Source organism: Podarcis pityusensis (genome assembly GCF_964106645.2).
Source record: "Podarcis pityusensis genome assembly, chromosome: 15".
NCBI classification, from domain to species: Eukaryota; Metazoa; Chordata; class Lepidosauria; order Squamata; family Lacertidae; genus Podarcis; species Podarcis pityusensis.
In genome coordinates, this window is record NC_138040.1 from 4,679,850 (window position 1) to 4,705,777 (window position 25,928).

Consider the following 25,928-nt stretch of genomic DNA (forward strand, 5'->3'; position numbering starts at 1 on the left):
GGCCCCTTTCGGAAAGCGCCGCCGCGTGCTCTTTGCGCTTGCGCACTAGCCCCGCGGGCCCAGGTGCCCCTGGCCGCCCACCTCCCCGGCGCCGCCCCACGCTTGCGCAGTCCCTCCGGAGGGGAAGAGCCGCGCAGGCGCGCTGAGCGGGCGGGGGAAGGTCTCCGGCTAGCCTGGGCGATGGCGGCCGTCATGGCGGCGCTCGGGGTTGCCGCTGCGGGCCCATGAGGCGGCCCTCCGGCCCTCACCCGCGCGCTCTCGCCACTAGGCAGCGAAGGGCGGCTCCGGCTGTGCCGCCGCCGCCGCCGCTCGCGTTTCCCAGGCCATGGCGGGCGTCTTCGACATCGACCTGGACCAGCCTGAAGAGGCGGCCTCGGACGAGGAGCTGGAGGAGGGGGTGAGGCAGGCCCGGCCCATGTGCGGCCCGGCCGGGAGGAGGCGCCTCGGGGGAGCCCAGCTCAGGCCTCGGGGGCGGGGAGGGCGAGGCGGCGGAGCCCCGGTCGGAGGGAGGGAGGGAGGCGGGCCGGGCGAGGCCGCCTTCGGGGAAGGACGTGGCCGAGGGTGGGAGGCGGACGGGCGGCTCTTGGGGGCTGCGAGGATGGTTCCGTTATAACTGACTTGCTATTCCTGCATTGTACTAAGGGCGTTTGCTGCTGTTATTACGGCCTTCCCGCATTGTGCCTTTGGCATGAGCAGTAGAAAGAATAGCGAGAGTAGTAATAAATGCATACAAATCCGTGGTCGTGTTTTTGCATTGGGTTTGACACGTGTTCTTACTATTTTTTAGGTTCCTGCATTGTGCATTTTATTGTGATTATTATTACTACACTTAAGATCTAGTAATAATACAATATTAAATGATTGTTTCTGCATTGCGTCCGACAGGTTATTATTATTATTATTATTATTATTATTATTATTATTTTTAAATTCAGGATTATGATGATCCAGAGGTAATAAATTAATGATTATGTCACAGGTTATTCTCATTATTATTAGGCAGTTACTGAGCTAGGTGAACCAACAGCTTGACTCGGTATAGGACAGCTTCCTATGTTCCTGGTGGCCATTAATACATTTTGTGGTAGCAAAAGACACTGATTCCCTGTCTTTTTTTACAGAAAGTGCAAAAGCAGCTTGCATTAAGAACTCAGTAGTGATAAAGGTCCTGTGGCACCTTTCAAAACTTAACTGGTTTATTGCAGCATCCACTTTGGTGGGGCTGCAGCTCACTTTGTCAGGTAATAGTTGCATTTCAATGAATCTGAGTGAGATGTAGTGGGCACAATTCCATGAAAGCTGATGCTGCAATAAATCTGATGCAGTTCGATCTTTTCCACATCTCCTCAGAAGAAAGTCCTTTTGAGGTCAGTGGGGTTTACTCTTAGATAGGCTAAAATCCTATAAGCACTTTATGGCACCATCCTAATCATGTCTATTCAGAAGTAAGTTCTGCTGAATTTAATGGGGCTTATTCCCAGGTAGGTGTGGTTAGAATTGTAGCCTTGGTCTTTAAAGTATCACAAGACTTTCTACTGTTCTTGCTGCAACAACACATCTTCTCCTGTGGAATTTATTACTAATGATAACAGTGCTTTAATAAGTGAACTAGTGCACTTATTGTTAATGACCCAGTTAATCTTAATAGATGCTGCTTAGTCATGGGAGTGAGGAAATACGGGTTGGTATTCAGCTAAGTTATTCCGAGTAGACTTATTTAAATTAATGAATGTGACTAAGCTAGGGTCATTAATTTCAGTTGGTCTGGTAGTTGACTACCCATTATTTTGCCTTTTGCTTATAATCATTTTTGTGGAGTGAATTTTCAGAAACTGCTCTATTTTGACTTAATGTATTAAGGGGAGGCAAAAGATAGTATGTGGTGATAAGAACATGCAGATACTGCTATATGCGGGGAAAGGGTTGTTTAGGAAATGAATGTGGCTCTGCCTGATTAGAGCAGCCTTGTAACTTTTGAGGGGCACACTTAATATCTTGTAATAATTTTACCCGTAAGAGGGATTGTTGAAGACAAGCAGAGCACTGCCTGCCCCTCTTTTATGAGTTAAAAGCAGGTAAGTAAAAACATTTTGCAGGCTAGAAATCAGTGTTCCTTGTGCCTCTTCTTCTTAGCCTGTTTGGTTGTACAGGAAGAAACTTTGTCTCCTGTTCATCCAGTGAGGCAGTGCAGCGGATTGGCAGTGGAGGGATGAAGTTATATATGCTGCCAGCTCACATGGTTTCTATGCTGGAGTAATAGAATGGGGCTTCCTGTGTGTCAACTCAGCAGGCTTGTGACAGAGACCTATATCCCTTTGCAGTGTTTCTCTGTTAGGCACACAGGAGCTAAAGTTCTGTCATGCACATCCAGCATAGAAAGGAAGTGGTGAGTGGCAGAAAGCATGTCTTGATCTGTCCATTGCCCATCAGCATACAGTGGTACCTCGGGTTACATATGCTTCAGGTTACATACTCCACTAACCCAGAAATAGTACCTCGGGTTAAGAACTTTGCTTCAGGATGAGAACAGAAATCGCGTGGTGGCGGCGCAGCAGCAGCGGGAGGCCCCATTAGCTAAAGTGGTCTTCAGGTTAAGAACAGTTTCAGGTTAAGAACGGACCTCTGGAACGAATTAAGTACTTAACCCAAGGTACCACTGTACTGGGTTGGTGTGCTGAATGTGCTAAAGGTTGACCTGCTGCTTGTCTACCGTAGATACATAGCTGGCTGACAGCAAGAGGGAAGGAGAGCTTTGTCATTCGTCTTCTTGGTTACTATGCTGAATGCATTAGAAGGCACATCACCTCTTGCACGTACAGTATGGAAATGCTTGAGGAGTGACAAAGCACTCTTAAGCTTCCACAGCCTGCTTGGTTTCAGCACTGGGCAGGAAGGAAGCAAAAGTGCTCTGGAAAGGAGGCGGAGCCCAGGTTAGCATTCCTTGTTGCCTGTGGTAAGCCAAGTGAGTGGGTTACAAGCAAGGCTGGGCTTGGGGGTCCCCTTGCTCCAACGGGGCTACTGATTTTGTGTTTGATAACTGGGTGCTGAAGCACAAGCGAGCACAAAATAATATTCAGGTGTATTCGTTCCCTGCAATACACTCTGGATAAGGGCAAAGAATACTTGCTATGTCCCATTTGGGTTTTTAAAAACTTTTTCTTTTAAATTTTAAGCCTTAAAGAACAAAAAAGTTGTCCCGCTAAAAGCTTACAAGTCATTAAAAGAATACAAAGGATTACAAAAGCACAAATCACAAAAAATGCCAGAAATTTCAACCTAGTCTCTCCAGAGTCCTCCATGTGTTTGGGGTTAAATGGGTCCAATTTCTCTTAGCAGCACATAGTTGACACATCAGTTTTTCTGCTAGTGCAACTGCCTAAACATGAGTGTGCCAAGAGACAGACTCCCTCCAGAATGCCAGTTTATTAGATAATTCTGTTATTTGCCAAGTCTTGTTTAGAGTGCTTGGGACTGTAGTCTAATGCATACATACATTGGGGATATGTTCCATTGGACTTAGTTCTGCATAAACGTGCCTAGGATCAGGCGGTGAGTGTTCTAGGCCTGTGGAATGGTGTTGCTGCTAGTTTGCTGGCTGCAAGTAGTTGTCTTAGGAGACTTGTTGAGCCAGTGCATGAGTACTGGCTGTAGTTGAGGACAGCTTCCCTGGTAAAGATCCAGCTTCCTTGAAACCTGACAAATATTGCAAGTTCCTAGAGTTAGGAGAAGGCTGTAGCTCATTGGCAGAGCATTGGCATCTCCAGGTAGGGCTGGAAGAGGGACTCATCTGAAATCCCAAACAGCTGCTATCTATTCATGTAGAGTAGAGCTAGACAGAGGTCTACTCTAGACAGAACAGTGGTGTGATCCAGTACAGTGGTACTTCGAGTTAAGAACTTAATTTGTTCTGGAGGTCCGTTCTTAACCTGAAACTGTTCTTATCCTGAGGTACCACTTTAGCTAATGGAGCCTCCTGCTGCCACCGCATGATTTCTGTTCTCATCCTGAAGCAAAGTTCTTAACCCAAGGTAATATTTCTGGGTTAGCGGAGTCTGTAACCTGAAGCGTCTGTATCCTGAGGTACCACTGTATAAGGTAGCTTCCAGTTTTTCTAGGGTTATTCTGCAGAAGAAAACTGCATCAATACAGTGAGGGGTGACCTCATTTAACCTTCTTGTGAAGGTCTGCAAATATTGATGCTGTTTTGTGGTGCTGCAAGCTAGCGTCCAAATTGAAGGTAAATGTTCTTCAAAAGAAAATGCTTATATAACACATCTTATATAAAGGCATGTATACACACACACACACACTGACTAGGCTTTTAATTAGTGTTTTACCTGAAAATAAAGAATATCTGCTGTTACTTGTGCCACTATACACTCAAAATGGTATTTTAAAGCTTTTAAGTAGCGTTTTGATTTTGTAGATCAAAACCCATGTGCTCTGAGGTTGCTTTTGATCCTGCCATTGTTGCATGACAGGTGGTTTTATGCTCAGCCTGTCCCATTTTTGTGTGTGTGTGTGTGTGCACGCTATTGTAGAATCATCTGTTCTGTCTGTGCATGGTGGTATATCTTTTCAAACTTGCCTGGATGAAATAGTCTTTTCATCTCCTAGGTCTTCATATCCACAACCAGTTTGTTATTATGCCACCAATGCTGTACACAAGTAATTTATTCCTATCTGGGGTGGATACAGGACCAATGTTCTACTTACTAACAGTAGTCTTAGGTGCAAATTGTATTGCAAAACATTGGGCCCAGCAAGGTTTTGCTAGAAACCTGCTTCCTGACCCCTCCCTTTATCCAGGAGTCGATCACCAGTCCACACACACCCTCCCTTAAGTGCTTGGATTTTTGTACTCCTGACATTAGTTGTAACTGCTGGTGATAAGGCAGTAGAATGATGCGAAGAAAGACAGTCGTACCCTGGTTCTCGAACAGAATCTGTTCCGGAAGTCAGTTCAACTTTCGAAAACCACGGTGTGGCTTCTGATTGGCTGCAGGAGCTTCCTGCACTCAATTGGAAGCCGCATCGGACGTTCGGCTTCCAAAAAAAGTTCGCAAACTGAAGCACTCACTTTCAGGTTTGCAGCTTTCGGGAGCCAAAACGTTCAAGTCACAAGGCGTTCAAAACCAAGGTACGACTGTATTTTAATTTTTGAGAGGACTGGAAACAGTCCTGTTACCCTTGGTGAAGTGGTGGTGATGTCTAGCTTCAGACTCTGTAAATGAATAAAATCAATCCCATGTGAGCTACGCCAAGCATGGATTGTGGTGGTGGTGGGCAAATAATATTAGTAGCTTTTTAAGGCTAACTTTTCCTATGGTCTGTCCTTCATATGTGACACAGGTTTAGTTTTCACAAACCGCAGATTATAAACTTGTTTGGAGTATAGAACGTCAGGCTGAAAAGATGCTTCTCCATGCAGTTTAAAAGAAAAATAGGCTGCAGTCATAGAAACAGAGAATTGTATAGTTGCAAAGGATCCTGAGGGTCATTTAGTCCAACCCCTGCTATGTGGGGATCTCAGCAAAAGCATCCATAACAGATGGCCTTCCAACCTCTGCTTAAAATCCTCTAATGAAGGCCAGCCCACCACCGTACAAGGGAGTCTGTTCCACTGTTGAACTGCTCTTACCATCAGGATCCAGTTCATCCTGATGTATAGTTGGAACCTCCTTCCTTGTAACTTGAAGCCATTGGTTTGGGTCCTACCCTCTGGGGCCAGAGAAAATAAGTATGCTCCATCCTCCATGCAATATTTCTATAAACTCTCTAAGCTGAGCTTCAGGGAGCCGAACAAGTGGAAGTTTTGAGGGGAGAGGGCTGCAGTGGGGATGAGACGGCAGTTGCCTGGTTAGAGTTCTGTTTGCATAACTCTGGCTCCAACCCATTAAGTCTCCAGCAGACCAGGTGTCGGGGACCTAGGTGTTGTCTTCATTTTGTATAGTAAAGCAGATCCTGCTTTTCCCCAATGCAGTAAGTTCTCAGTGGTAAAAACAGTTCTGATCTGTAGTGTCCAGAAAAGACCCATGTTTTAAGAGCTAAATTAGTGACTGTCAGGGTTGTACGAAATTGGGTAGCAGTGTAATTGGGTAAAGAGTGCTGAGTCCCTGTGCTGTGCTTCGGAGGATTTGGCAGCGCTCCTGTCGAACTCTGTGGATGTTCCACAAAAACCCAGCATAGGAATTACCATACCCTGCTGCTGACTGTGCTTATGTAAGAGCTGAATGCAGTCTTGCAGTGCTGTCAGTCCTAAATCCTGGGTTAATGTTTAAGCAAAAATTCATAGTTCTTTCTAAACATACACTGTTTACTTTTCTGATTCTCTCTCTCTCCTCCCCGCTTATCTTGTTTTAGGGTCACTTAAGTGAAAGCATGGACCATGGGGGAGTCGTCCCATATGAGCTGTAAGTTTTTAACTGGAAATGGATCCTTGTCAATGGAAGAGTTGGGGAGGAAACAGTCCTGTCCTAAGTCAGTGCTAGAGTCCAGGTAGCAATGCCATCATGTTTAATTAGCTGTTCCTGCCTATGAAATTGCTCCTTGTGCAGGCAGGCAGCTCGAGAGTGAACCATGCAATATTCTGAGGGGCCTTGAAACAGCTTTTGGTCTCAGTCTGCTTGTTTCTGTGCCTATATTCGGTTTCAACAGTTATATCTCCCAGCTGGTAACTACCTCTGTGTTCGGATTGCTTGTTGGAAGGAGATCTCCCCCTCCAAGAGACAGAATGAGAAAAAGCACACACACACACAGATTTTCCAAGGAATCTGGTTAAAAGTTGAACCCGGTAGTATTAAACTAAACCTTGAAAAAGGAAGTTGGAAAGAGTGTCATTCTGTCAATTTCCTCCTTCAGCTCTATTTACTTTTTAAGAGAGCAAATGTTGCCCACTCTCACTACTTAATGATCAGGGAGACTCAAAGGCTTTGTGGGCACAGGGGAAGACCTTAGGGCTGCCTTGCAGCCACAGACACCACATTGTCAATCCCTGGAGTAGGCTGTAAACCTAAACAGGCCAGTATCAATAATTTATTGTCTTAATCCAGCAAGAGCTGTTTCAGATGCAAAAAGAGGTTTCCTGTATTGTGTCCTACTTGCCGCAATTGCAATGAGGAAACAACCTTTGTGGGCAGGGGGCTGTGGGGGTCTCCCTTCCCTTGTATATGAAGGTATTCTATCCTCTGCAGTTGGCATTGGCCTCTAGTAGTTTGCTTCTCTCTCCCCTTTAAAACTAGTGCTTTCAGAGCACTATGCTTAGGTCCATGTATGCATCCTGTTCAAGCATATAAGGAAGTCTGGATTGATGCACATGTGTTAGAATGGTTTCATTTGCCTGACTTCAGAAACGTTTCATGTTGTTTTTAAAAAAAATTTACTGTGCTTTGAAAAAATGTATTTCTTAAATTAAACATTTCAAATTATTTAGAACTCATATTTGCAGTAGTCAGAGTTTGTATTCCAGTTTGTATTCTAAATAATACTTTCTCCCCCATCCCTTCCTGGTCACCTCACAGGGAGGCTTTTAGTTATATACAGAATAGTTAATGTACTTAGTATTGTTTTGAAGGTTACCCTAATTAACTTTTTTGTTTGTTAGTGGCATGGAGCATTGTGAAAAATTTGAGATTTCGGAAACTAGTGTGAACAGAGGCCCTGAAAAGATCCGCCCAGAGTGCTTTGAGCTGCTACGTGTCCTTGGAAAAGGTGGCTATGGAAAGGTAAGAAGTATGAGATGCGTGAGCTTGGTGAGAGATGCTGTAAATATTGGAAAAAATAACAAATAAATATATGCATGTTATCTATAAGATGATCTAAAACAGAAGTTTTCTGGCTGGTTTGAAGTCAAAAGACTTCTCTCTACCGCTCCCTGGTAGTGGAAGAGCTTCAAACAGCAGACCTTGCAGTGTCTGCTAACTCTCTTTTAAAAAGGCATCTAATTAATCTCCATTGTCTTGGACAGGTTTTCCAAGTTCGAAAAGTAACGGGAGCCAATACTGGTAAGATATTTGCCATGAAGGTGCTTAAAAAGGTGAGTTGGCTTTTGACATTTAGCTATTAAATAAGAGGGGCTGTCTTGAGGGGAAGAGATCATAGTTCAGCAACAAGAGCTCATGTCACTGGCAGAGAGTTCTGGTTTTAATCCCTGGCATCTCCAGGTTTTGTTCTGTTTTTCTTTTTTAAAAAAAACAGACCAGAGAGAGGCTGATGAGATGGAAGAAGAGCCTGCTGGACCAGGCCAGTGGCCCTTCTAGTCCAGCATCCTGTTCTCACTTAATGCCTGTGGGAAACCCACAAGGAGGACCTGACCACAAGAGCACTCTCCCCTCCTGTGGTTTCCAGCAACTGTTATTCACAAGCATTGCTGCCTCAGTGTGGAGGCAGAGCATAGCCGTTCTTTCTTAGTCCGAAATTCTGAGACCAGAGAGCCTCCACTGGTCAGAGTAGACAATATCAACAACTAGTCCGAAATGGTGTAAGGCAGCTTCCTATAATCAAAACTGCTGCACTCGCTTCTAGAATAGAAACCAGTAACTAGTGTGCCAGTTCCTGGGAACTGCAGGGGTGTGGGGAGTTCTTTTGTTCTCAGGTCACGCTTGTGGGAACATGGACCACTGTGAGAAGAGGATGTTGGCCATGTCCTGATCCAGCAGGCTCTTCTTATGTTCTTACTTGTTAATGCCAAGGTTGGCAAAATGGTGCGTCTGGGTATCTACCTGTCTATTTTTGCTGGCCAACAATTCCCATCATTCCTGACTATTGGCCATATTGTTTGGGAATGATGGCAGTTGTAGTCCAAAATGTCTCGAGGCCACCACATTGGCTACCACTTGTTTTATGAATTGGAATCGACTGTTTCTTTAATGACTCCGAAATTCTTAAAAGGTTTGCGCATAAACTTTTGGAACTCTGTTTTGTTTTGAGAGCAAGTTATGCAGGGGGAGGTCTGTTTTGCAAGCCAGTATTCTTATTTATGGCTTATCACAGTATATTGGCATAGCATACTTTGCAGAGCCCTTTGACTTACATTTTTTAAAAGGTTGCCGAGTGCATATTGGTCTGTTGAAACCTAAATTACTCTGGACATGATCCAACTGAGGCATACCACTTAGTCCCATTTATTTGACATAGAAGAAATTCAGATGCACTTTTAACTGTGTGAGGAATCATTGATCTCTTCACAACATGTTTCTTGTAACAGTGAATGCAAAGTCCAGCTAAATGAGAGAACAATTGGAAGAGCAAGAAGAGGTGTCCAGTGTGTTGTCAAGTACCAGTGAGAAGACTCTAGAACTTTTTATTAAGAGCTGACATTGACTTGCTGGTGGCAACCCTTGGCCCAGAAGTTTACTCTCTTGGCTCAACTCAAGCGTTATACCCAAGCCAAGACTCCTGATGACACACTTGCATTTATTTGTATAAGTCTACGGTTTACTGTTAACCCCATGTAAACAAGAACCGGAAACCCACTTCAAACCATGATTTGAAGGCACATTTGTTAGTGCTTATGGTAGCTTGCTTGATTGGTTTGAATATAGTGGGAAACTTCGGCTTGTAGTGAAGCAGGGATTGAATCAAAGCCAGGGGGCAGGGGCAGAGTGTGTGAGCCCAAGGCTTGCTCTCCCCTCTTCAAACCATGGTTTGAGAGTTATGTGTGAATAAGTCCTTCATGTTCCATCATGATGCCAGCAATCGGTGGCTGTGTATCATGGGATTGCTGACAGTTGGTTTCTGGTGTAGTCTTTAGAACATTGTCTTTACTGTTGAAGTCTCTGTTCTCTAGGCAATGATTGTGCGAAATGCAAAAGATACAGCTCACACGAAAGCAGAGCGGAACATCTTGGAGGAAGTCAAGCATTCGTTCATTGTAGACTTGATTTATGCCTTTCAGACTGGTGGAAAACTCTACCTCATCCTTGAGTATCTTAGTGGTAAGGATGCAACTGATGGTCAGAATGTGAATTCTGGTATTGTAGCCAGCCAGCAGTGTGGGATGGAAGCTTTTTCACGTACCGTATATAGCAGAAAGATGACTTATTGTTTCTTACCTTTCTCCCTCCACCCCATGCCCATTTCATTGCAGGAGGAGAACTGTTCATGCAGTTGGAGAGAGAGGGGATATTTATGGAAGACACAGCTTGGTAAGACAAACAAGTTCCAATTTCCAAGCCTCAACAACCAGGCAGCTTCCTGTGTTCCTGCATAAGGAAGTTTCTGGGAAAGTGTTAACCTTTTCAGAGTTGAGTAATTGTTGCCCATTTTGAACAAACTGGCAAGTTTGGGTATTTTATATGAACCTATGTTCCTGTGGAAAATACCCAGATTTAACAAAACAGTGCATGGATCCCCTGTTTGGAACTGTGGAATAGTAAGTATCGTATTTTTCACGCTATAAGATGCACCAGACCATAAGACACACCTAGTTTTTGGAGGAGGAAAACAAGAAAAAAGATATTCTGAATCCCAGAAGCCAGAACAGCAAGAGGGATCGCTGCGCAGTGAAAGCAGCAATCCCTCTTGCTGTTCTGGCTTCTGGGATAGCTGTGCAGCCTGCATTCGCTCCATAAGACGCACACACATTTCCCCTTACTTTTTAGGAGGGGAAAGGTGTGTTTTATAGAGCAAAAAATGCGGTATTTTCTGTGTACACTCTGGGATGCTGAGAGAATCTGCCAGAATGCACTTGATTCGGCCAGGAGGGAAGTGAAGTAAAGAGATTCAATTCTTCAGCTTAGTAGCTTGAGTACTCACCCTCCAGCTCCTGAGGAGCAGAACTAACTTACACTGGCAGTGAAATTGCAGGCTTATCTCAAAACTATGGTTTGGTGTGACGTCTGAATTGAAAAACCATTGTTTGTCACATCTGACAAGGCAGAACTGGAAATGGTGTTTGAATCGAGTGTGCAGGCTGTGGTTTGTACTGAGTGTGATTTGGTGTGATGTCTGAATTGACGAACCATATGGCTGTTTCTCCCCCTCTGAAGGCTGTCCCACCTAGGGCCTGGGGTAGGAAGTGGATGGAGAAATAAACCATTTAGGTATCTTGGCTAGCCTGATCTTGGATTGGTTCACATTCTAAAATTATTATTAGTGCAAACCACAGTTTGGTGCGGTATCTTAATATTCAGCCACAGAATTTTTGTAATCAGATATGACGTGTTGCTATTGGCATTTATTTGTTAATGAAATTCTTGCATTTCAGCTTCTACTTGGCTGAAATTTCAATGGCTTTGGGGCACCTGCATCAGAAGGGGATCATCTATCGAGATCTAAAGCCAGAAAACATCATGCTCAACCACCAAGGTTAGTGGTACGACAGTGAGCTCGTGTGTTGGCTCGTGCCATAGCTTTATAGTTCTGAAAGAAGGGTGGGAAACCCTCAGGCCCAGTGGCCAAACGCTGGTCTCTCTGCCTGGCCTTTGGGATTCTCCCCCATCATACACCTTTCCCAGCCACATCCCTCCCTGGCCCTCCTCTGCAGCCTCACTGAGTGTTTTTGGCAGGCTGGGGTGTGTCCTTGAACTTTTATAATGCCTCTTGGTTGCCTGAATCAAGGATAGAGAGGGGTCACAATTGGTGCTCTGCCCACTTTTGCCTACCAAAGGCATGTGACCCTCAAAGGTTGCCGCCTTTCCCCATCAGCCCTAGCTAGGCTGGCAGTTGCAGTCCAAAATCATCTGAAGGGTGGCAGGTTGGTGAGGATGATTTAAAGCATTTCTCTCCAGCCAGAAAAAGCTTGCATCTCTGCGCTAAGACCGTTCCTGCCTCCAGGCTTCAAATCTTAAAAAAAACCGCAGAAGAGAAATGGAAAAGGGATTGGGTGTCTTTGACGCGCTTCTCTTGTTTGAGCTGTCCCTCCCTGCCCCATTTTCTTAGACTGAATCCAGCCATTTGTGAAGTCTGTTTTGTTTATTTAGAACATGTTACCCTGCTGCTCAGCCAGAAAGGCTCCCAGAGTGGCTTAATGCTTCCCCTATGTTCTCCTGAGGCAGTCGGAAATCTAGATTATCTGTTAGGGCAAAAAAGGACACTGCTCTTCACGCCACCCTCAAGATACTGCATGGTTATATATGTTATTTCAATTTTTTGAAAGCAAGCTGTATGCCACCAAGCATTTGAAGTCTCCAGAGTAATACCCTGTTAAGTCTTTCTCTGAGAAAGTCTGCTGATTTCAGTGGTCTTAACATTTCTTAGTCCATTGATTTTAGTGAGTACGTTTTGTGTTATGACTAACATTGGATCTCAACCTGTGGGGCATATGGAGTGGGGCTTGTGTGTTTTTCCTGTTGGGAATCAGTATAGTTCTAAGGTTACAGCTTTTTAGTTGACTTACTTTATCTGCCTTGAGGGGCTTTTGCTGAAAAACAGTTTATAAATTAAGTACTGTATGTTAAAATTTAAAAATGCCCAAGTTGGGGTTTTGGTCTTAGATACGACTTGTTAGAATGACACGTTAGTGTTTCATTCCCACTTTTCCCCCCCTGTTTCCTTTTAGGTCATGTTAAGCTGACAGATTTTGGACTGTGTAAAGAATCCATTCATGATGGAACTGTCACGCATACATTCTGTGGAACAATAGAATACATGTGAGCCCGCATGATGAAACAGAAAAGTATTTCTCTGGTCTGGGGGTAATGGCTAAATTTTACCTTTTAAAAACTTAGCTCAATATATGATGGGCTTTTCTTGGGTGAGGGGCAAGGAGCTAGGCTGTCTATAGAGCTCAGGACTACTTCCATAAATATTTGAGACACTGTATGTAGAGAAGTCTCCCTGCCAGCCTGCAGTCCCCTTCATCCCTGACGAGTGAATTTTGTTGGTGTGGCTGATGGGAGCTGGAGTCCAGTAGCATGCAGAGGGACACAGGTTCCCCACCACAGCCAAAGGCTTTACCTAACCACGTATATTTGAAAGGAGCTAGATTTTATACGTAACTTTGTAAATCAAACTAAAACTTTTTTGCCCTTAAAACTCGTTTCTAGCTTAGCCACCTGCATATTCTTAAGTTAATAAAATTATGCTGCTTTGGTGGTGTGATAACTTGCAGCTGAGCTCAGATCATTGACAGTTGCTTGTTAGGAATCATGAATTTTGGAATCTGGAATCGCTGGGGATTCATGTACCATTGTAAGGTTGTACCATTGTAAGGCTGAACCAGGTTTATGAGCATTACACTCTTCATGCCCAGTGGAGCAAAAGATGGCTGATAAACATTTTATGACCCACAGAACAAAGCTCCGCATATTTTAGAAACTTCCCTTGATCTGATTTTGTGATATGAGGTACGTACATCCCACTATACTACACAGCCATGCTGTAACAGCTATCTTTTAATTTATGGGGCACAAAGCATGTAGCAGCTATGTGCTGATCCACGTCATGAAATTCATCTATCTGCTACAAGCTTACAATGATAGGGTGACTCCAAATCCCTAGATTCAAGCCAAGTACCTGATTTTCATTTCCTTGAAGTCAGTTGCAGGTTATTTTAGCAACAGGTCAGTTCTATATTGTAGGAGAGGCTTGTAGTAAATGTGGATCCATACACAGCAGTGAAAAAGAACTTTCTTGTCTGGTTGCCTGGAGGCTGTTTTTACTCACCACAGGTGAGTGGCTATTTACAAGCCTTTCTGGATAGGGTTTGGGGAGGCAGGGTGTGTAAGAATTGTACAGCAATACAACTTAAGCCATATATGGGGCATCTTTGCATCTTCATTATGTTTCTTTGAGGGCAGGCTAGTGCTATCTGCCTGCTCAAAACTTTTTTGCTTTGATTTTTCTTGTCTTTCTAGGGCTCCTGAAATCTTGATGCGGAGTGGGCACAACCGTGCTGTGGACTGGTGGAGTTTGGGGGCATTAATGTATGACATGCTGACTGGAGCAGTAGGTGCACATTTATAAACTGCATGCATTTTTTTCATTTCATAGAGCAGGGTTTTCCAAACCTCTGAGTTCACTAGCCTCTCTTGATGAGCTTATAAGCAGCATTTATCAATCACCGTTGCTAAGAATCAGAAAACGTAAAGAAAGAAGTAATGCAAATGAAAACAATGATACCATCTCTAATGAGTTGGATGGGCTTTTAAGTGTTCATAGAATTGTAGAATTGTAAAACTGGAAGGGATCCCAAGGATCATCTAGTCCAATGCAGGAATCGCAGTGTTGCATGGTGGAATCATCGTATTAAATACAGAGGTTCTTCACTCACTGGCAATGCTTTTATGTCTGAAACTCCCACTGAGCAATGATGCTGTCACATCTTTGCAGGATGGAATGATGGGTCAATTTATGCTTGGATTTGGAGGCAAGCAGGCCCATTGCTCACTTGTGGTATCTCATAAAAGTGATGGAAGTGGCAAGAGGAAAAGGGAAGGCCGTATAGCTCAATGACCGAACATTGCAGAGGGTGCCAGGTTCAGACCCCAGTGGCATCTCCTGGGAGAGGCTGCCTTCCTGAAACCCAGGAGTGCCACTGCTGCCAAGTCAGCTAGATGGACTAGGGGCTGGCCAGCTTCCTTACGGGCTGTATCCAGCCCTAGTCATACTCGGAATAGACCCGCTGACATTAGCAAACATTAATTAGGTCCATTAATTCAGTGGGGCTGCTCTGAGTAGGACTTACTTGGATATGGCCTTGTGTTCCTATGATAATCTTTTTATTCGCTGGGAGGGGGTTGGACTGTAGATCTTTCACTTTTACAGCCTTATAAAAATTCCAGAGCTAGCTTTAATAGTGAGGTTAGATCTTTAGTGGTTATTTGCTTGCAAACTGCTTCATGCCCTCCTTACTGAATACTTCAGCCCGGTGTGTGTTGTCTGCTCATCCCAGCCATTTTGTTAAATAGCATATGTGACATCATCACTCCTGGTTCTCCCCTGCCCCAATTCCCCTTCATTGGCTGCTTCACCTTGACATGTAAATGATCCACCCAGAGCTACCATTTAGCCTTGGGTTGCCTATGTTAAAAACCAAACCCAGTGCTCTTCCCATTGTTTTTGCAGTCCAGGAATTGGGACTGGTTTTCTTGCTGTACTTCCAAAGCTTTCTTCAGAATAGCATTGTGTGGAAATGGCTTTAATTGGGACTGTGTGTTTGCTTTTCAAAATAAAAATATGTTAAAGCAGGAGTATCTATTTTTATATGAAATTGCATAATTGTGGTGCATAGTTCCTTATGGCCTCCTCTCTCTCTTTTCTACCTCCTCTCCTCTGTCTCCCACATTCCATAGCCCCCATTCACTGGCGAGAATCGAAAGAAAACCATTGACAAGATTCTCAAGTGTAAACTCAACTTGCCTCCCTACCTCACGCAAGAAGCCAGAGATCTGCTTAAAAAGGTGGGGATCTTAATAGGGAAATTTGGGGTTTTTATCTTAAAGCGAGTCACAGACCAGCGCTTCCCCAATTAAATGACTTTGGGTTGCGTCCAGCTAAAACCTTACTTAAGTAGACCCATTGCAATTAATGGCTCTAAGTTAGTCATGTACTTGTGAATACAGAGGGCCTGCCACTTACGCGAGGATTTGGTTCTGAGGGTCTGCGTGCAAAGCCAGGAACCCCTGGAACCACACCCTGCAAGGCAGAGGGCTGCTTACCTGCATCTGGGAACATTGCAGGAGGGCCATGGGCAACCTTCCCAGACCCTGATAAGCGAAGCACTAAGAAGAAGCACTTTCTTTACTGGCTTCTGGGATGCTCCCAGAACCCTCACACCTTATCAGGAAGGAAGGCGTCACCATACCTGCTGCGCCTCCTTCCCAAAGCTAGTCACCTTGGTTACCTGGCCATGTGAGGCTTCTGGGACGCTGTCAGAGCCCTCCCACTCCCTCCTCAAAGCCCTGTAAGTGAGGTGGGGGTAAATAAATGGAGAGTGGAAAGCAGTGCGTTTCCTTGGCTTTCCATTTATCTGCTTATTTTACTCCCACCCACGTAAGGTTGCAATCAGGTAAAGCAAACACAAGTTGTGGTTTTCCTGTATGACTAACCCTGGATGCTGCTCGTTGCATTTAAGTCACAATTCCTTTAAAAGAAAGGGTAGCTGAAGGAAATGCTTGCAGTCTATTTTCTTAGGAAGGAGGTACTTCAGTAAGGAGCTGGAATGTTGCGGGTGAGTTTGGTCCGTAGATGATCCAATGTTCTGCCTTTGGCATCTTTAGTTCCAGCAGTCTGCTTCAGTATGCAACCCAGGCTTTCAGGGTCCCTCATTTTTTCTTAAACATATTTCCCCTTTCCTAAGCTGCTAAAGAGAAATGCTGCCTCACGTCTAGGAGCTGGTCCTGGAGATGCTGGAGAAGTTCAGGTAATTTTTGCTTAATGCTTTTGCTCAACTGGAACACAAGGCTAGACTTTCTCCTGGTTTCTTTCTTTTTTTCTTTCTTTCTTTCTTTTTTGAAGGACATCTGTGTTGTGATCTGGAGCATGTTCCATAGAGACAGTGTTTGTATACTTTTTGAAAGAAACGGTGGGCATCTCTTACTTTTTAAATTACAATCCAAATTGTTTTGAACTGGTTTGCCATCCTGGCTTCCTTCAAGGAGTTTGGGAAACTAGTGGTTTAGGGCTATGTGTGAGAGGGGGAGAGGGAGAAAATGCTGGCTGCCTCTCAGAGCAATTCAAGGGTCAGTGGGATGTATAACAGCTAAAGAGAGCCCTATTATTTCATTACCAGTTGTAAGCATGACTTGAATCCAAACTGAGGAAAGAAACGAACATGGCTTTCCTCCTTGCCTGTATTCATTCTCATCACCTTCAGCACACCAGACAAGTTGTCCCCTTTTAGGTTTGTGTATAGCTTAGGAAGCTTCCACTTTGAGATCTTTTTCTCTTCCGGGTTGGATTCTGACTGTTGTCTAATAATGGTCCTTAGGCTCATCCTTTCTTCAGACACATCAACTGGGAAGAGCTATTGGCTCGGAAGGTGGAACCCCCATTTAAACCGTTATTGGTATGTATTGGTAATGTTTCCTTTGGTGCTGGATAATATTTCACATATAAACTTAGTATTTGCTTTGTGGATCCCAAAGTGCCCAGGCTTTCCCCCTAAATAATTGTTCGGAGGCACACCCCATTTCTCCTCTAAGTATTTATACCTAGCTCTTCATTGAATATTTCAAGAGCAGGGAATGGTGACATAAAAATAAAATGAAAAATGCACAGGGGGAAAGTATAGTATACAAAAAATTCAGACTCAGTAGAAACGAGTCTGGAAAAAAAAAAGGGCCATCACTAATCAAAGCAAAGGTAAGCTGTAGTGAGCACAACAATTATAATTTCCATTTAAACCAAATTCCTGGGTAAAGAAAACAGGACACATGACAACTGAAACAACCAAATGGTCTAGCAGCAGTTCCCACTCCATCTCTCCCCTGGGGCTGCTCACTCCAGGCCTTTGGAGACACTGAAGTAGTGACCCCAAAGGGGTGAAAAGAGTGCTGTCAATGGACTGCCCCAAAAGGGGTGACCTCTTCAAACAGTGATTTGTCATCAGGGAGTTTTCCTGCAGATTCTTTTATCTGCCATTCTGACGATTTCAGTCATCTGCTATTAAAGGAGTTTTGCTTGATAATCTGTTGACCTTCATCCATATATATATATTTTGCAAAGCAATCCGAAGAGGATGTGAGCCAGTTTGATGCAAAATTTACCCGTCAGACTCCTGTCGATAGCCCCGACGACTCGACTCTCAGTGAAAGTGCCAACCAGGTCTTTGTGGTAAGTAGGAGTGGGGCTAAGTACTGAATTGTTGAAAACCAGCAGAATCCTGGTCTTCAGGCTGCAGGGAATGTCAGAAGGCCTGCTGAGGGTGCAGACATTCTGGAAGATGCTCTCTGCCACTGCCAGGCCTCCTTTCTGAAGCTTGGGCACGCTCTGCATCTCCCTTGACTACTTAGTAGGCTCAGTTTCCCAATATCCATTGCTTCTTGTACCTTATTCTGGTCTGCAGCTGGTTTTATGTAGTGGCATAGGCCAGGGATAAGGAGCCTGTTGATGGTGTTGGACTCCTTCCATCATTCTTGACCATTGGCCATGTTGGCTGCAGGAGCTGATGGGAGTTGAAATTAATACAGGGATTTGGGCAACAGCTGTCTGAGAGCTTCTGAAAGTACACATAGGCACAATGGAGCAAATTCAGAGTTTATAGCCAGGGCTGCTGCAATAAACAGCTGTGCAAGCCTTTGGGAGGCAGAGACATGAGAGAGCATCAGAGAAGGGAGGGAGGGAAGGAAAGAGGGACAGAGACCAGTGTTGCCCATGGCACCCCTGAGCATCCTTCAAGGCACCTCTGGGGGCCATGGCACACTGGTTGAAAACTGCTCTGACCAAAGGCAGTTTTGATGTTCATGCATGTTCCTGTTAACAACCCACATATTGGCTCTATCTAGATGGCTAGGTCCTGCCAACCTAGCAGTTCAAAAGCACGTCAAAGTGCAAGTAGACAAATAGGTACCGCTCTGGTGGGAAGGTAAACGGCGTTTCCGTGCACTGCTCTGGTTCGCCAGAAGCGGCTTAGTCATGCTGGCCACATGACCCGGAAGCTGTACGCCGGCTCCCTCAGCCAATAAAGCGAGATGAGCGCCGCAACCCCAGAGTCGGCCACGACTGGACCTAATGGTCAGGGGTCCATTTACCTTTACCTTTAGATGGCTAGGATTTTTTGTGTGTCGGGGGGGGGGTACTGGTTCTTTCACGTTCTGCTCCTGTCATAACACAACATTCATTCAAATTCTTTGGGGGGGGGTGTACTTGGCAACAATTATTTCTCACCATCTAGGGTTTCACATACGTGGCTCCATCTGTACTTGAAAGTGTGAAGGAGAAGTTTTCCTTTGAACCAAAAATCCGATCACCTCGCAGATTCATTGGCAGCCCACGGACACCAGTCAGGTATTTCTCTTTCCCTTCCCCCACCCCTAGTTTTGGTGAGTAGCAGCAAGAGGGTCATTGAGGTGTTGAGGGTCTGGGCCTTTCCAGGGTGGTGAGAGAGAATATAAATGGTTAATTTTACCATTTATAGTGCTCTGTCTCACTAGGGAAGGGGCATAGCTCAGTGGCAGAGCTTTTGTTTTGCATGCAGAAGGTCCAGAATTCAGTTTTCGATGCCTCCATGTAAGGGTTGGAAAGGTTCCCTGCCTGGAACCCAGGAGAGCTGCTGCCAAACGGCTAAAATGGTGCCCTCTAGATGTTGTGGACTGCATTTCTCTCTGAGAATTGGCTGTGCAGCTCATGGCTCTCTTCTGCCGCCACTGTCGGAGGCCTCTGAATGCCCGTTGCTGAGAATAGCAAGTGTGGTGGGTGCTGTTGCATTCTGGTTCTCGCTGGCTTCCTAGGGGCACCTACCTCTGAGAACAGGATGCTTTCTTGGCCTTTGTCCTGACCCAGCAGGGTTCTCGCATGATCTGAAAGGCACAAGGCTCGGAAATCCCTTGAAGTTTCCTGGATGTTGCTGTGGAGTTCCAAAGTCAGAAACAGTAGCCCAATTAAACCTGTTGAATCAGGTGCTTCTGCTAGGTGTAGTGCAACAGCTAGCATGTTTCTGTGTGTTTTTTCCGCAAAACTTCTTTCAACCAACGTTTCTTCTCTCTCTTTAAAGCCCTATCAAGTTCTCTCCTGGGGACTACTGGGGGCGAGGTACTTCCTCTGGCGTGGGAAACGCTCAGGCGCCCGTGGAGTACCCAATGCAGACGGGTGGGATAGAGCAAATGGACGTGTCGGTCTGTGGGGAGGCCTCAGCTCCACTCCCTATCCGACAGCCAAACACCGGGCCCTACAAGAAACAAGCCTTCCCTATGATCTCCAAGCGGCCAGAGCACTTGCGCATGAATCTATGATGAAATCAGCGGCAATCATTTCCAAAAACTTGCTTCTGGGTAGCAGCAACCGAACGCGAAGGATGAACCTCCTGCTCCTCCTCCTCTGAGGGGCGTCCGCTCTCATCACGCTGTAAACGAGGGCTCCTGCGGCTTCTTTCTCAGCGACAGTATCAAAGTCAGCCATCGCACGGAATGAACTGGGAAAGAAGAGGGCAAAAAAACCCGTGGATCCTTCTCTCCTCCTCCTCCTCCTCGCCCCCTTTTGCCTCTCCTCCGAATCAATGGTGCATTAAGAGAGGACTTGAGCAAAATAGTATTGTGTGACTCTTAAAGCACAGCCGTGCAGCGTGTCCTGTGGGCACGTGCCATTCTTTCAGCTCTCTTATCAAGGATTTTTCAGGTCGATAGCTTCAGGCCGGACAGTATTGAGGGTAGGGTGTGGCTTCTGCGCCATACAGTCTGAAGGGTTAGCCTGGGTCACTGAGCCAAACGTGTGCAGAGTGTCACCTCTCGGGCTTGACCTCCCTCCCCGCCCCCACGGATTTGTTCGCCTGTAGGCGTATTTCATGTGGCTTCCTGCGGTTGTGTGAAATTGGGGATCCGAAGCAAATTCCAACCCTTGGTCGTTCCATCTGCAAAAAAACAAACTTTTTTTTAAAAGTATAAATATATATATATATATTTTTCAAATAGAGTCCCTCCCCCACTTTTTTTTCCAAGATGGTTCATTATGGAAAGTATCCCGGACTTTGAATTATATGCAGAATTATTGGTTAGATGGAGCTGAAGTCGGAGGGGGAAGAAGGCTTAAGAATTTGTTTGCTCTCCTAGTGAAATAATGGAACTGGTTTGGGGTTTTTTTTATATAAAAAAGATGAAATTGAAATCACTGTTGTTATTGGAATGGGGTGGGTGAGAGAGTTCACCCTGCCTTGTCTTATTTAAAATGCCTCTTTCTACAGGATCAGATCAGGTGTCGCCCCCCCCCCCCGCGTAAAACCCTAGCGGGCATGGAAGGCGTGACCTCCAACTCAGCCCCTCCGTTTGCATTGGGTTGTCTCCAGTGCTAAGCCTACCCTAGAGTAGCTTCATTGACATTAAAGGGCGTGACAGACTTGGGTCTCTTCGTTTCAGTGGTTCTGCTCTTAACTGAATTTAGTTTGGTACAACCCATACAGCTCCAAGCAAGTGTGGAGGGGGGGGGTCTCTCCCTGCCAGTACAGAGAGCTCTACACATCCATCAAAGTTGTCACCCACCCACCCCCTTCTTTGCCGTGGGTTTATAGTACTGTCCTCCATCATTCTAAGCAGGAACCTGCTGGCTAAAGTTTCACCTCTATAATTTGTTTTAAGAGATACCAGGAATATGTTAAGATCGTTTAAGCCATCAAAAAAAGAGAGAAAAGTAAAGGATGTTAGAAAGGAATACAACCACAGTATCTTTTTATTTTTTTTATTTTTTTACAATTTACATTTATGCTGGTCTTGCAGCTTAAGTGGTAATGCTTTGGAGAGATGGTTTTCTGCCATCTTTGCTCCATTTCTATTATGAATTACAAAAAAAACCCTTGTTTTTTTTCCTTTGTGCTGAGGCGATCTATCTACTGATTGTATTGAAGAAAACCACACACAGACACAAAGCAAAACACAACAAGTATTATTAAGATGGCCTTCAACGAATGTCTTCCAGAGAACTTTTGCAACTTAATTTTAGGAAACGTTCAAAAGGTTTACTATTTATGTTTTCTGCAATTGTTGTTGAAAAAATAAAATCTGTACAAAAGTGACTTTACAGGTACAAAGAATTAAATAAAGGTATCTTCACCTTAACTTAATACTTCCTGCCTTAAATAAAACATTTCCATGTACGTAGCTGGCGAAAGGGGGTGAATAATGGTCTGCAGAGCTTTACGCTAGTGTAGAGAGTGGGTGGGTATGCGTGAGTAGGTGTGTGTGGATCTTTGTGTAATGGTGCGGTTTCTAACTCTTTCTGTGCAAATTCTGCCATTGTAGGAAATAGATCTCTCTTTTTTGCTTTATTTTGATTCTTCTCTTGAGCCATAGGATCCAAGCCATAACTCTTCCAAAAAAGAAAAATAACTGAATCCGGTCAGAGGATCCACCTTTTGCAGTACAGTATAGCATGGAGCGAAACAATGGCTGCTCCTAAGCCCTAGTGGATTAGATCCTGCTTTGGATCTCCACCATCTGTGGATTCCGCACACCCTGCCAGCTTACAGCCCCTGCTCTCTCTCTCCGGTGCTATTCCAGAGGGTCCTCCGATGGTTTCACAGGGTGCAGGATACATGTGGCTGCAATGGGAACAGCGGGGGAAGTCTGTGTGTGGGTGCTGCCTGCAGTTGTCTGGCTTCAAGCCATCACCAGTGGTGGGGTATTGGTGGCCCTCTGGACATTGCTCCCATGAGCCCCTACAGCCAACATGGCAGTGGTCAGGAATGTTGGGGGCTGTAGTCCCTGTTCTTTGGAGCAGCAAAATTCAAGTAGTAGAGTAGCATTGAACAGTGGTTTAAAAACCCCTACTAATTTCAGTGGGACTTTGGGGGGGGAGAGACGGACAAATTAAGTCTTGAGGGGCGTAGCATCCTCCCAGGGCCCAGAGTCACTCCATTCCACTAAATGTTCACATCTCTGAAGCATGGAGGTGGGGAGATGGAATTGCTTTGGGTTGAGCCCACTGCCTTTCCACTCCTGGACACACTTTTAACTCCATGTCTTGCGGAAGTACAGGTATTAACTTCAAAGCAGAGTTGAGCCCGGCTTAAGGTTAGACGACATTTTTCTGTGGTGAATGCAGGTTGCCCAGGAAACGCATGATTCTAGCAACGCCATGCTGCCAGAAGTGCGAGAGCTTCGGTTATGTAATCTTCGTATCGGGGAAACTAATTGCACGTTTGAGAGCGGTAGCGGGGAGGGTCCTATGTGGTGCCTGCGTCACAGGTAACTGGTGGAAGGTGGGAAGTGCTTGGCTTTTTGTCAAGACGTTCTCTACCTGCATAAATGTCTCAACCAGGCCTTGGGCACGACTTGGCAGTTCCTGGGTGCTTTTGCTGGCTTTGAAGAGCTATTAGGGCTGACCTGTTTTTCCACATTTTGGTTTTACAAGGGCAATCCGGCTAAGGCAGGGGGTGGTGGCCCTCCAGTTGTTTTTGGATTCCCAACTTCCATCAGCCAAAGCCAGCGTGGCCAGTCAGGGATGATGGGAGTTGGAGTGTAGACTCTGAAGGGCCAGAGTTGCCCCACTTCTGCGTCAAGGCAACTTCCGTGACTCTATAGCCAACCGAATGTTTATCGCTTCTCTAGTATGCAGTAAAGCTGACTTTGCCGTTCACTCACGTTTTATGTATTGGAGGCAGTATAGTTGTGGATGATGGCTTGTGCTTTGTGAAAGCCAGAAATCAGTTGTGCTAGAATCCCGTGTGCCATTGCCTCAGGGTATGTCCTGTTAACTCATTGGACTTACTTCTGAGTAGTAGGAGTGTTCTGTTAGGCACAATTCCCTGGGGTGTGACAGATTATGTTGAGTAGCCAAACATGGTTCCACCCAGATGTTGTGTACCATAGCTTTCATTGCCCTTTGGCCATTCTGGCTTAAGGCTGATGGAAATTTAGCCCCACAACATCTGGAAACCATGACATTGGCAGGCCCCACGGAAATGGCCAGGAGTCATACGAGAGCCGAATTTAGAATGAGCCCCATTTGGTAGTGGGTTAGCCCTACCTCTTCTCTAAAATGAGAGATCTCTGGTGATCTTGTGTGTGGTCCTGCTCTGGGTAAATATAACCATCGGGTTGGCTAATAGGGTCAGCAGAAGGTGGCAAAAGTGTTTTGAATCTGTTTTCCAGTTTAATCATTTCACTTCCTAAACTGTGTTCATCATCTTTGAACTGTGAAACTCTTGAATCTTGACTTGGGACAGCAAGCACACACTATGCAATATGGGGTTATCCTGTATTTATTTGTATAAATAGATATCCAAACCTTGATTTCTCTCTCTGTCTCTCTCTTTGTATATAGCTGTTATAGTATCAATATTATATTAGTCACAAGACTTTGAAAAGGAGTGGGATTCTTACTCCTGTATGACTTCAGAAAGAATGCTAGTGTGTGAAATGCCGTGACTGTCAGAGAACTTAAGTGCTTTCTTTTTTAAAAAAAAGTCTTAAAAGTTTTCATTGAGGTATAGGAATTAAGATTTATTTTGTACAAGATGTGCTTTTTTAATTATAATCTTGGGATTTTGCTATAATTTGATTTTTATAGATTTTTGTACCATTATATTATTAAAAAAAATGGGATTAATAACTGCTGAGGCTAACCACATATTTAAGCATTAAACTTGAACCATGTATTATTTCCACTAGAGATCCATGATAGTGAAATGTAAGCAGTGCTCGTTGTATTCCACTGTTCACTTTGAGGAACAGAGAAGTGAATAGGTCAGCTGGCCTGAGAGCCCTCCCATCCCAAGAGATCTATGGGTGGGTGTGTTAAAATCTCAACTATTGCCATTCCCTGTTGAATACGTGGTGCATTTGAATTTTTGCAACCCATGGGAATTTGGGGTGAGATTAGACAGCATTCGAGTGTTTGACTCTCATTACAACCCCTGTGCTCTAACCTACTTGATGGAAGGACATCTTTTCTAGAGCCTGTGTGGGTAACCTTTAGCTCTCCAGGTGTTGCTGGACTACAACTCCCATCAGCCTTAGCAAACACAGCCAAAGGCCAAGCATGATGCAACTTGTGGCGCAGCAACATCTGGAGGGCCAACAGTTGCCCACACCGGATCTACAGTGTTGCTGTGTCCAGTGGAGCCACCCCTTCCCATTTACTGCTCTTGTTCTTGTTTATGAAAGTGAAGGTTCCCAGAATTGCCAAGAAATAGTAGCTAGTTGGGATCCGTATGCCGTTTAATGGGCAACAGGGTTTGCATTCTCCTAATTGCATAAGGCCCGCATTGATAACACTCAGCCGGCCAAAGTGGGCTTGTGTGGCTTATCACCTCCCCCCCCCCCATCACGTAGATGGTCTGGGTGCTATGCACCGTCAGCCCAATTTTATGTGTAGCTCCTATTATCACGGAAGGGAAGTGTGTTAAGAATCCTTGCCCAGGTTTATGCATGAACTGGTTCCTCTTTTCGTCCTGTTTTGGGAGTCTTAAGACAGGGTTGGCGACACTTGTGGCTCTCCACATGCTGGCTGAGATTGCTGGGAGACCAGCAGCCTTTGGAGTGCCACTGCTTCCCCACTCTTGGGTATGTATATCGGAAGAGGAAAGGTGGTCTGAACCTGGAAGGGAAAAAGAGAACCCCAGCTGCCATATTATTACCTTGTCCTCTCTGGCAAGAGGATGCTAATCAACCCACCAAACATTGCTGAGCCACACACATCTGCTCAGCAAACCCTTCTGAGCCCTACTGATATGAATCAAATCTGGGCAGCAGCAGTGCTAGAGTGATCCCTGGTCTCTTCTCAAAGACAGCTTAGTATATTTGAGGGTGTGAGCAGCTGTCCCTAAGCTCTTGGAAGAGGAGCAAATGGGGATCTAGGTTTCATCACCTCTGGTGTCTCGAACTGTGCAGGCATCTTCAGAAATTAACATGTTTACATCATGGTGTCTATGAGCCTTTGGGGAAGGAAAGGAAGCGGGAGAAAGCTGCATAAGGGCTTCAAGGTTTGGTGGTTTTGAATTTTCATCTGTATGCTTTAAGGAAGTGTTCATTCTGCTAGACGTTAGCTGGCTTTGTAAACCATCTGTTAAGAATCAGATTCTACAGCTGCCTTACTAAGAATGGTATGAGGGGTCGAACCTCCCTCCCTGCATTTCATTCTGTATTATTTACTGTAATAATATATACTTTATTTCAAAACAAATGGATGTAAATAGCAATTAAATGCAACTTTGAATGAATGTATGAATATTGATTATTTATTTATTGTGCACCCTCTTTGAGAATCTCGGCTTGCAGTTCCTGTTGCTACGAAGTTTGCAGATCAAGGGGCAGTTGATGGGCTTTTCAAACCAAATGTAGACTTAATTTGGAGTTTGGTTTTTTAAAAGAAACAACATACACACCGCTTCTACAGCATAA

General features: G+C 44.9%; 1 protein-coding gene and 1 long non-coding RNA gene across 3 annotated transcripts in view; both read left to right on the plus strand.

Annotated features, from left to right (window-relative positions):
- The window catches only part of LOC308464149, a 65,692-nt gene that overhangs the window by 20,566 nt on the left and 19,198 nt on the right, over positions 1-25,928 (plus strand). The gene's annotated exons all lie outside the window — the stretch shown is intronic.
- Positions 170-25,747, plus strand: RPS6KB1 (ribosomal protein S6 kinase B1). The gene is made up of 15 exons (XM_080983108.1): positions 170-397; positions 6,364-6,413; positions 7,604-7,724; positions 7,967-8,035; positions 9,788-9,935; positions 10,088-10,145; positions 11,207-11,307; positions 12,500-12,590; positions 13,797-13,887; positions 15,234-15,341; positions 16,241-16,303; positions 16,871-16,948; positions 17,608-17,715; positions 18,776-18,888; positions 19,595-25,747. Exons 1-15 carry the CDS (start codon positions 326-328, stop codon positions 19,830-19,832), a joined length of 1,509 nt encoding a protein of 502 aa, XP_080839234.1. The 5' UTR covers positions 170-325; the 3' UTR covers positions 19,833-25,747.

Excerpts from the sequence above, each read along its gene's own strand:
- RPS6KB1 (XM_080983108.1), top strand. The coding sequence starts at position 326 with ATGGCGGGCGTCTTCGACATCGACCTGGACCAGCCTGAAGAGGCGGCC. Across the intron at positions 7,725-7,966 it reads GAAAAGGTGGCTATGGAAAG|GTTTTCCAAGTTCGAAAAGT; the intron begins GTAAGAAGTATG and ends TGTCTTGGACAG. Across the intron at positions 13,888-15,233 it reads ATGACATGCTGACTGGAGCA|CCCCCATTCACTGGCGAGAA; the intron begins GTAGGTGCACAT and ends CACATTCCATAG.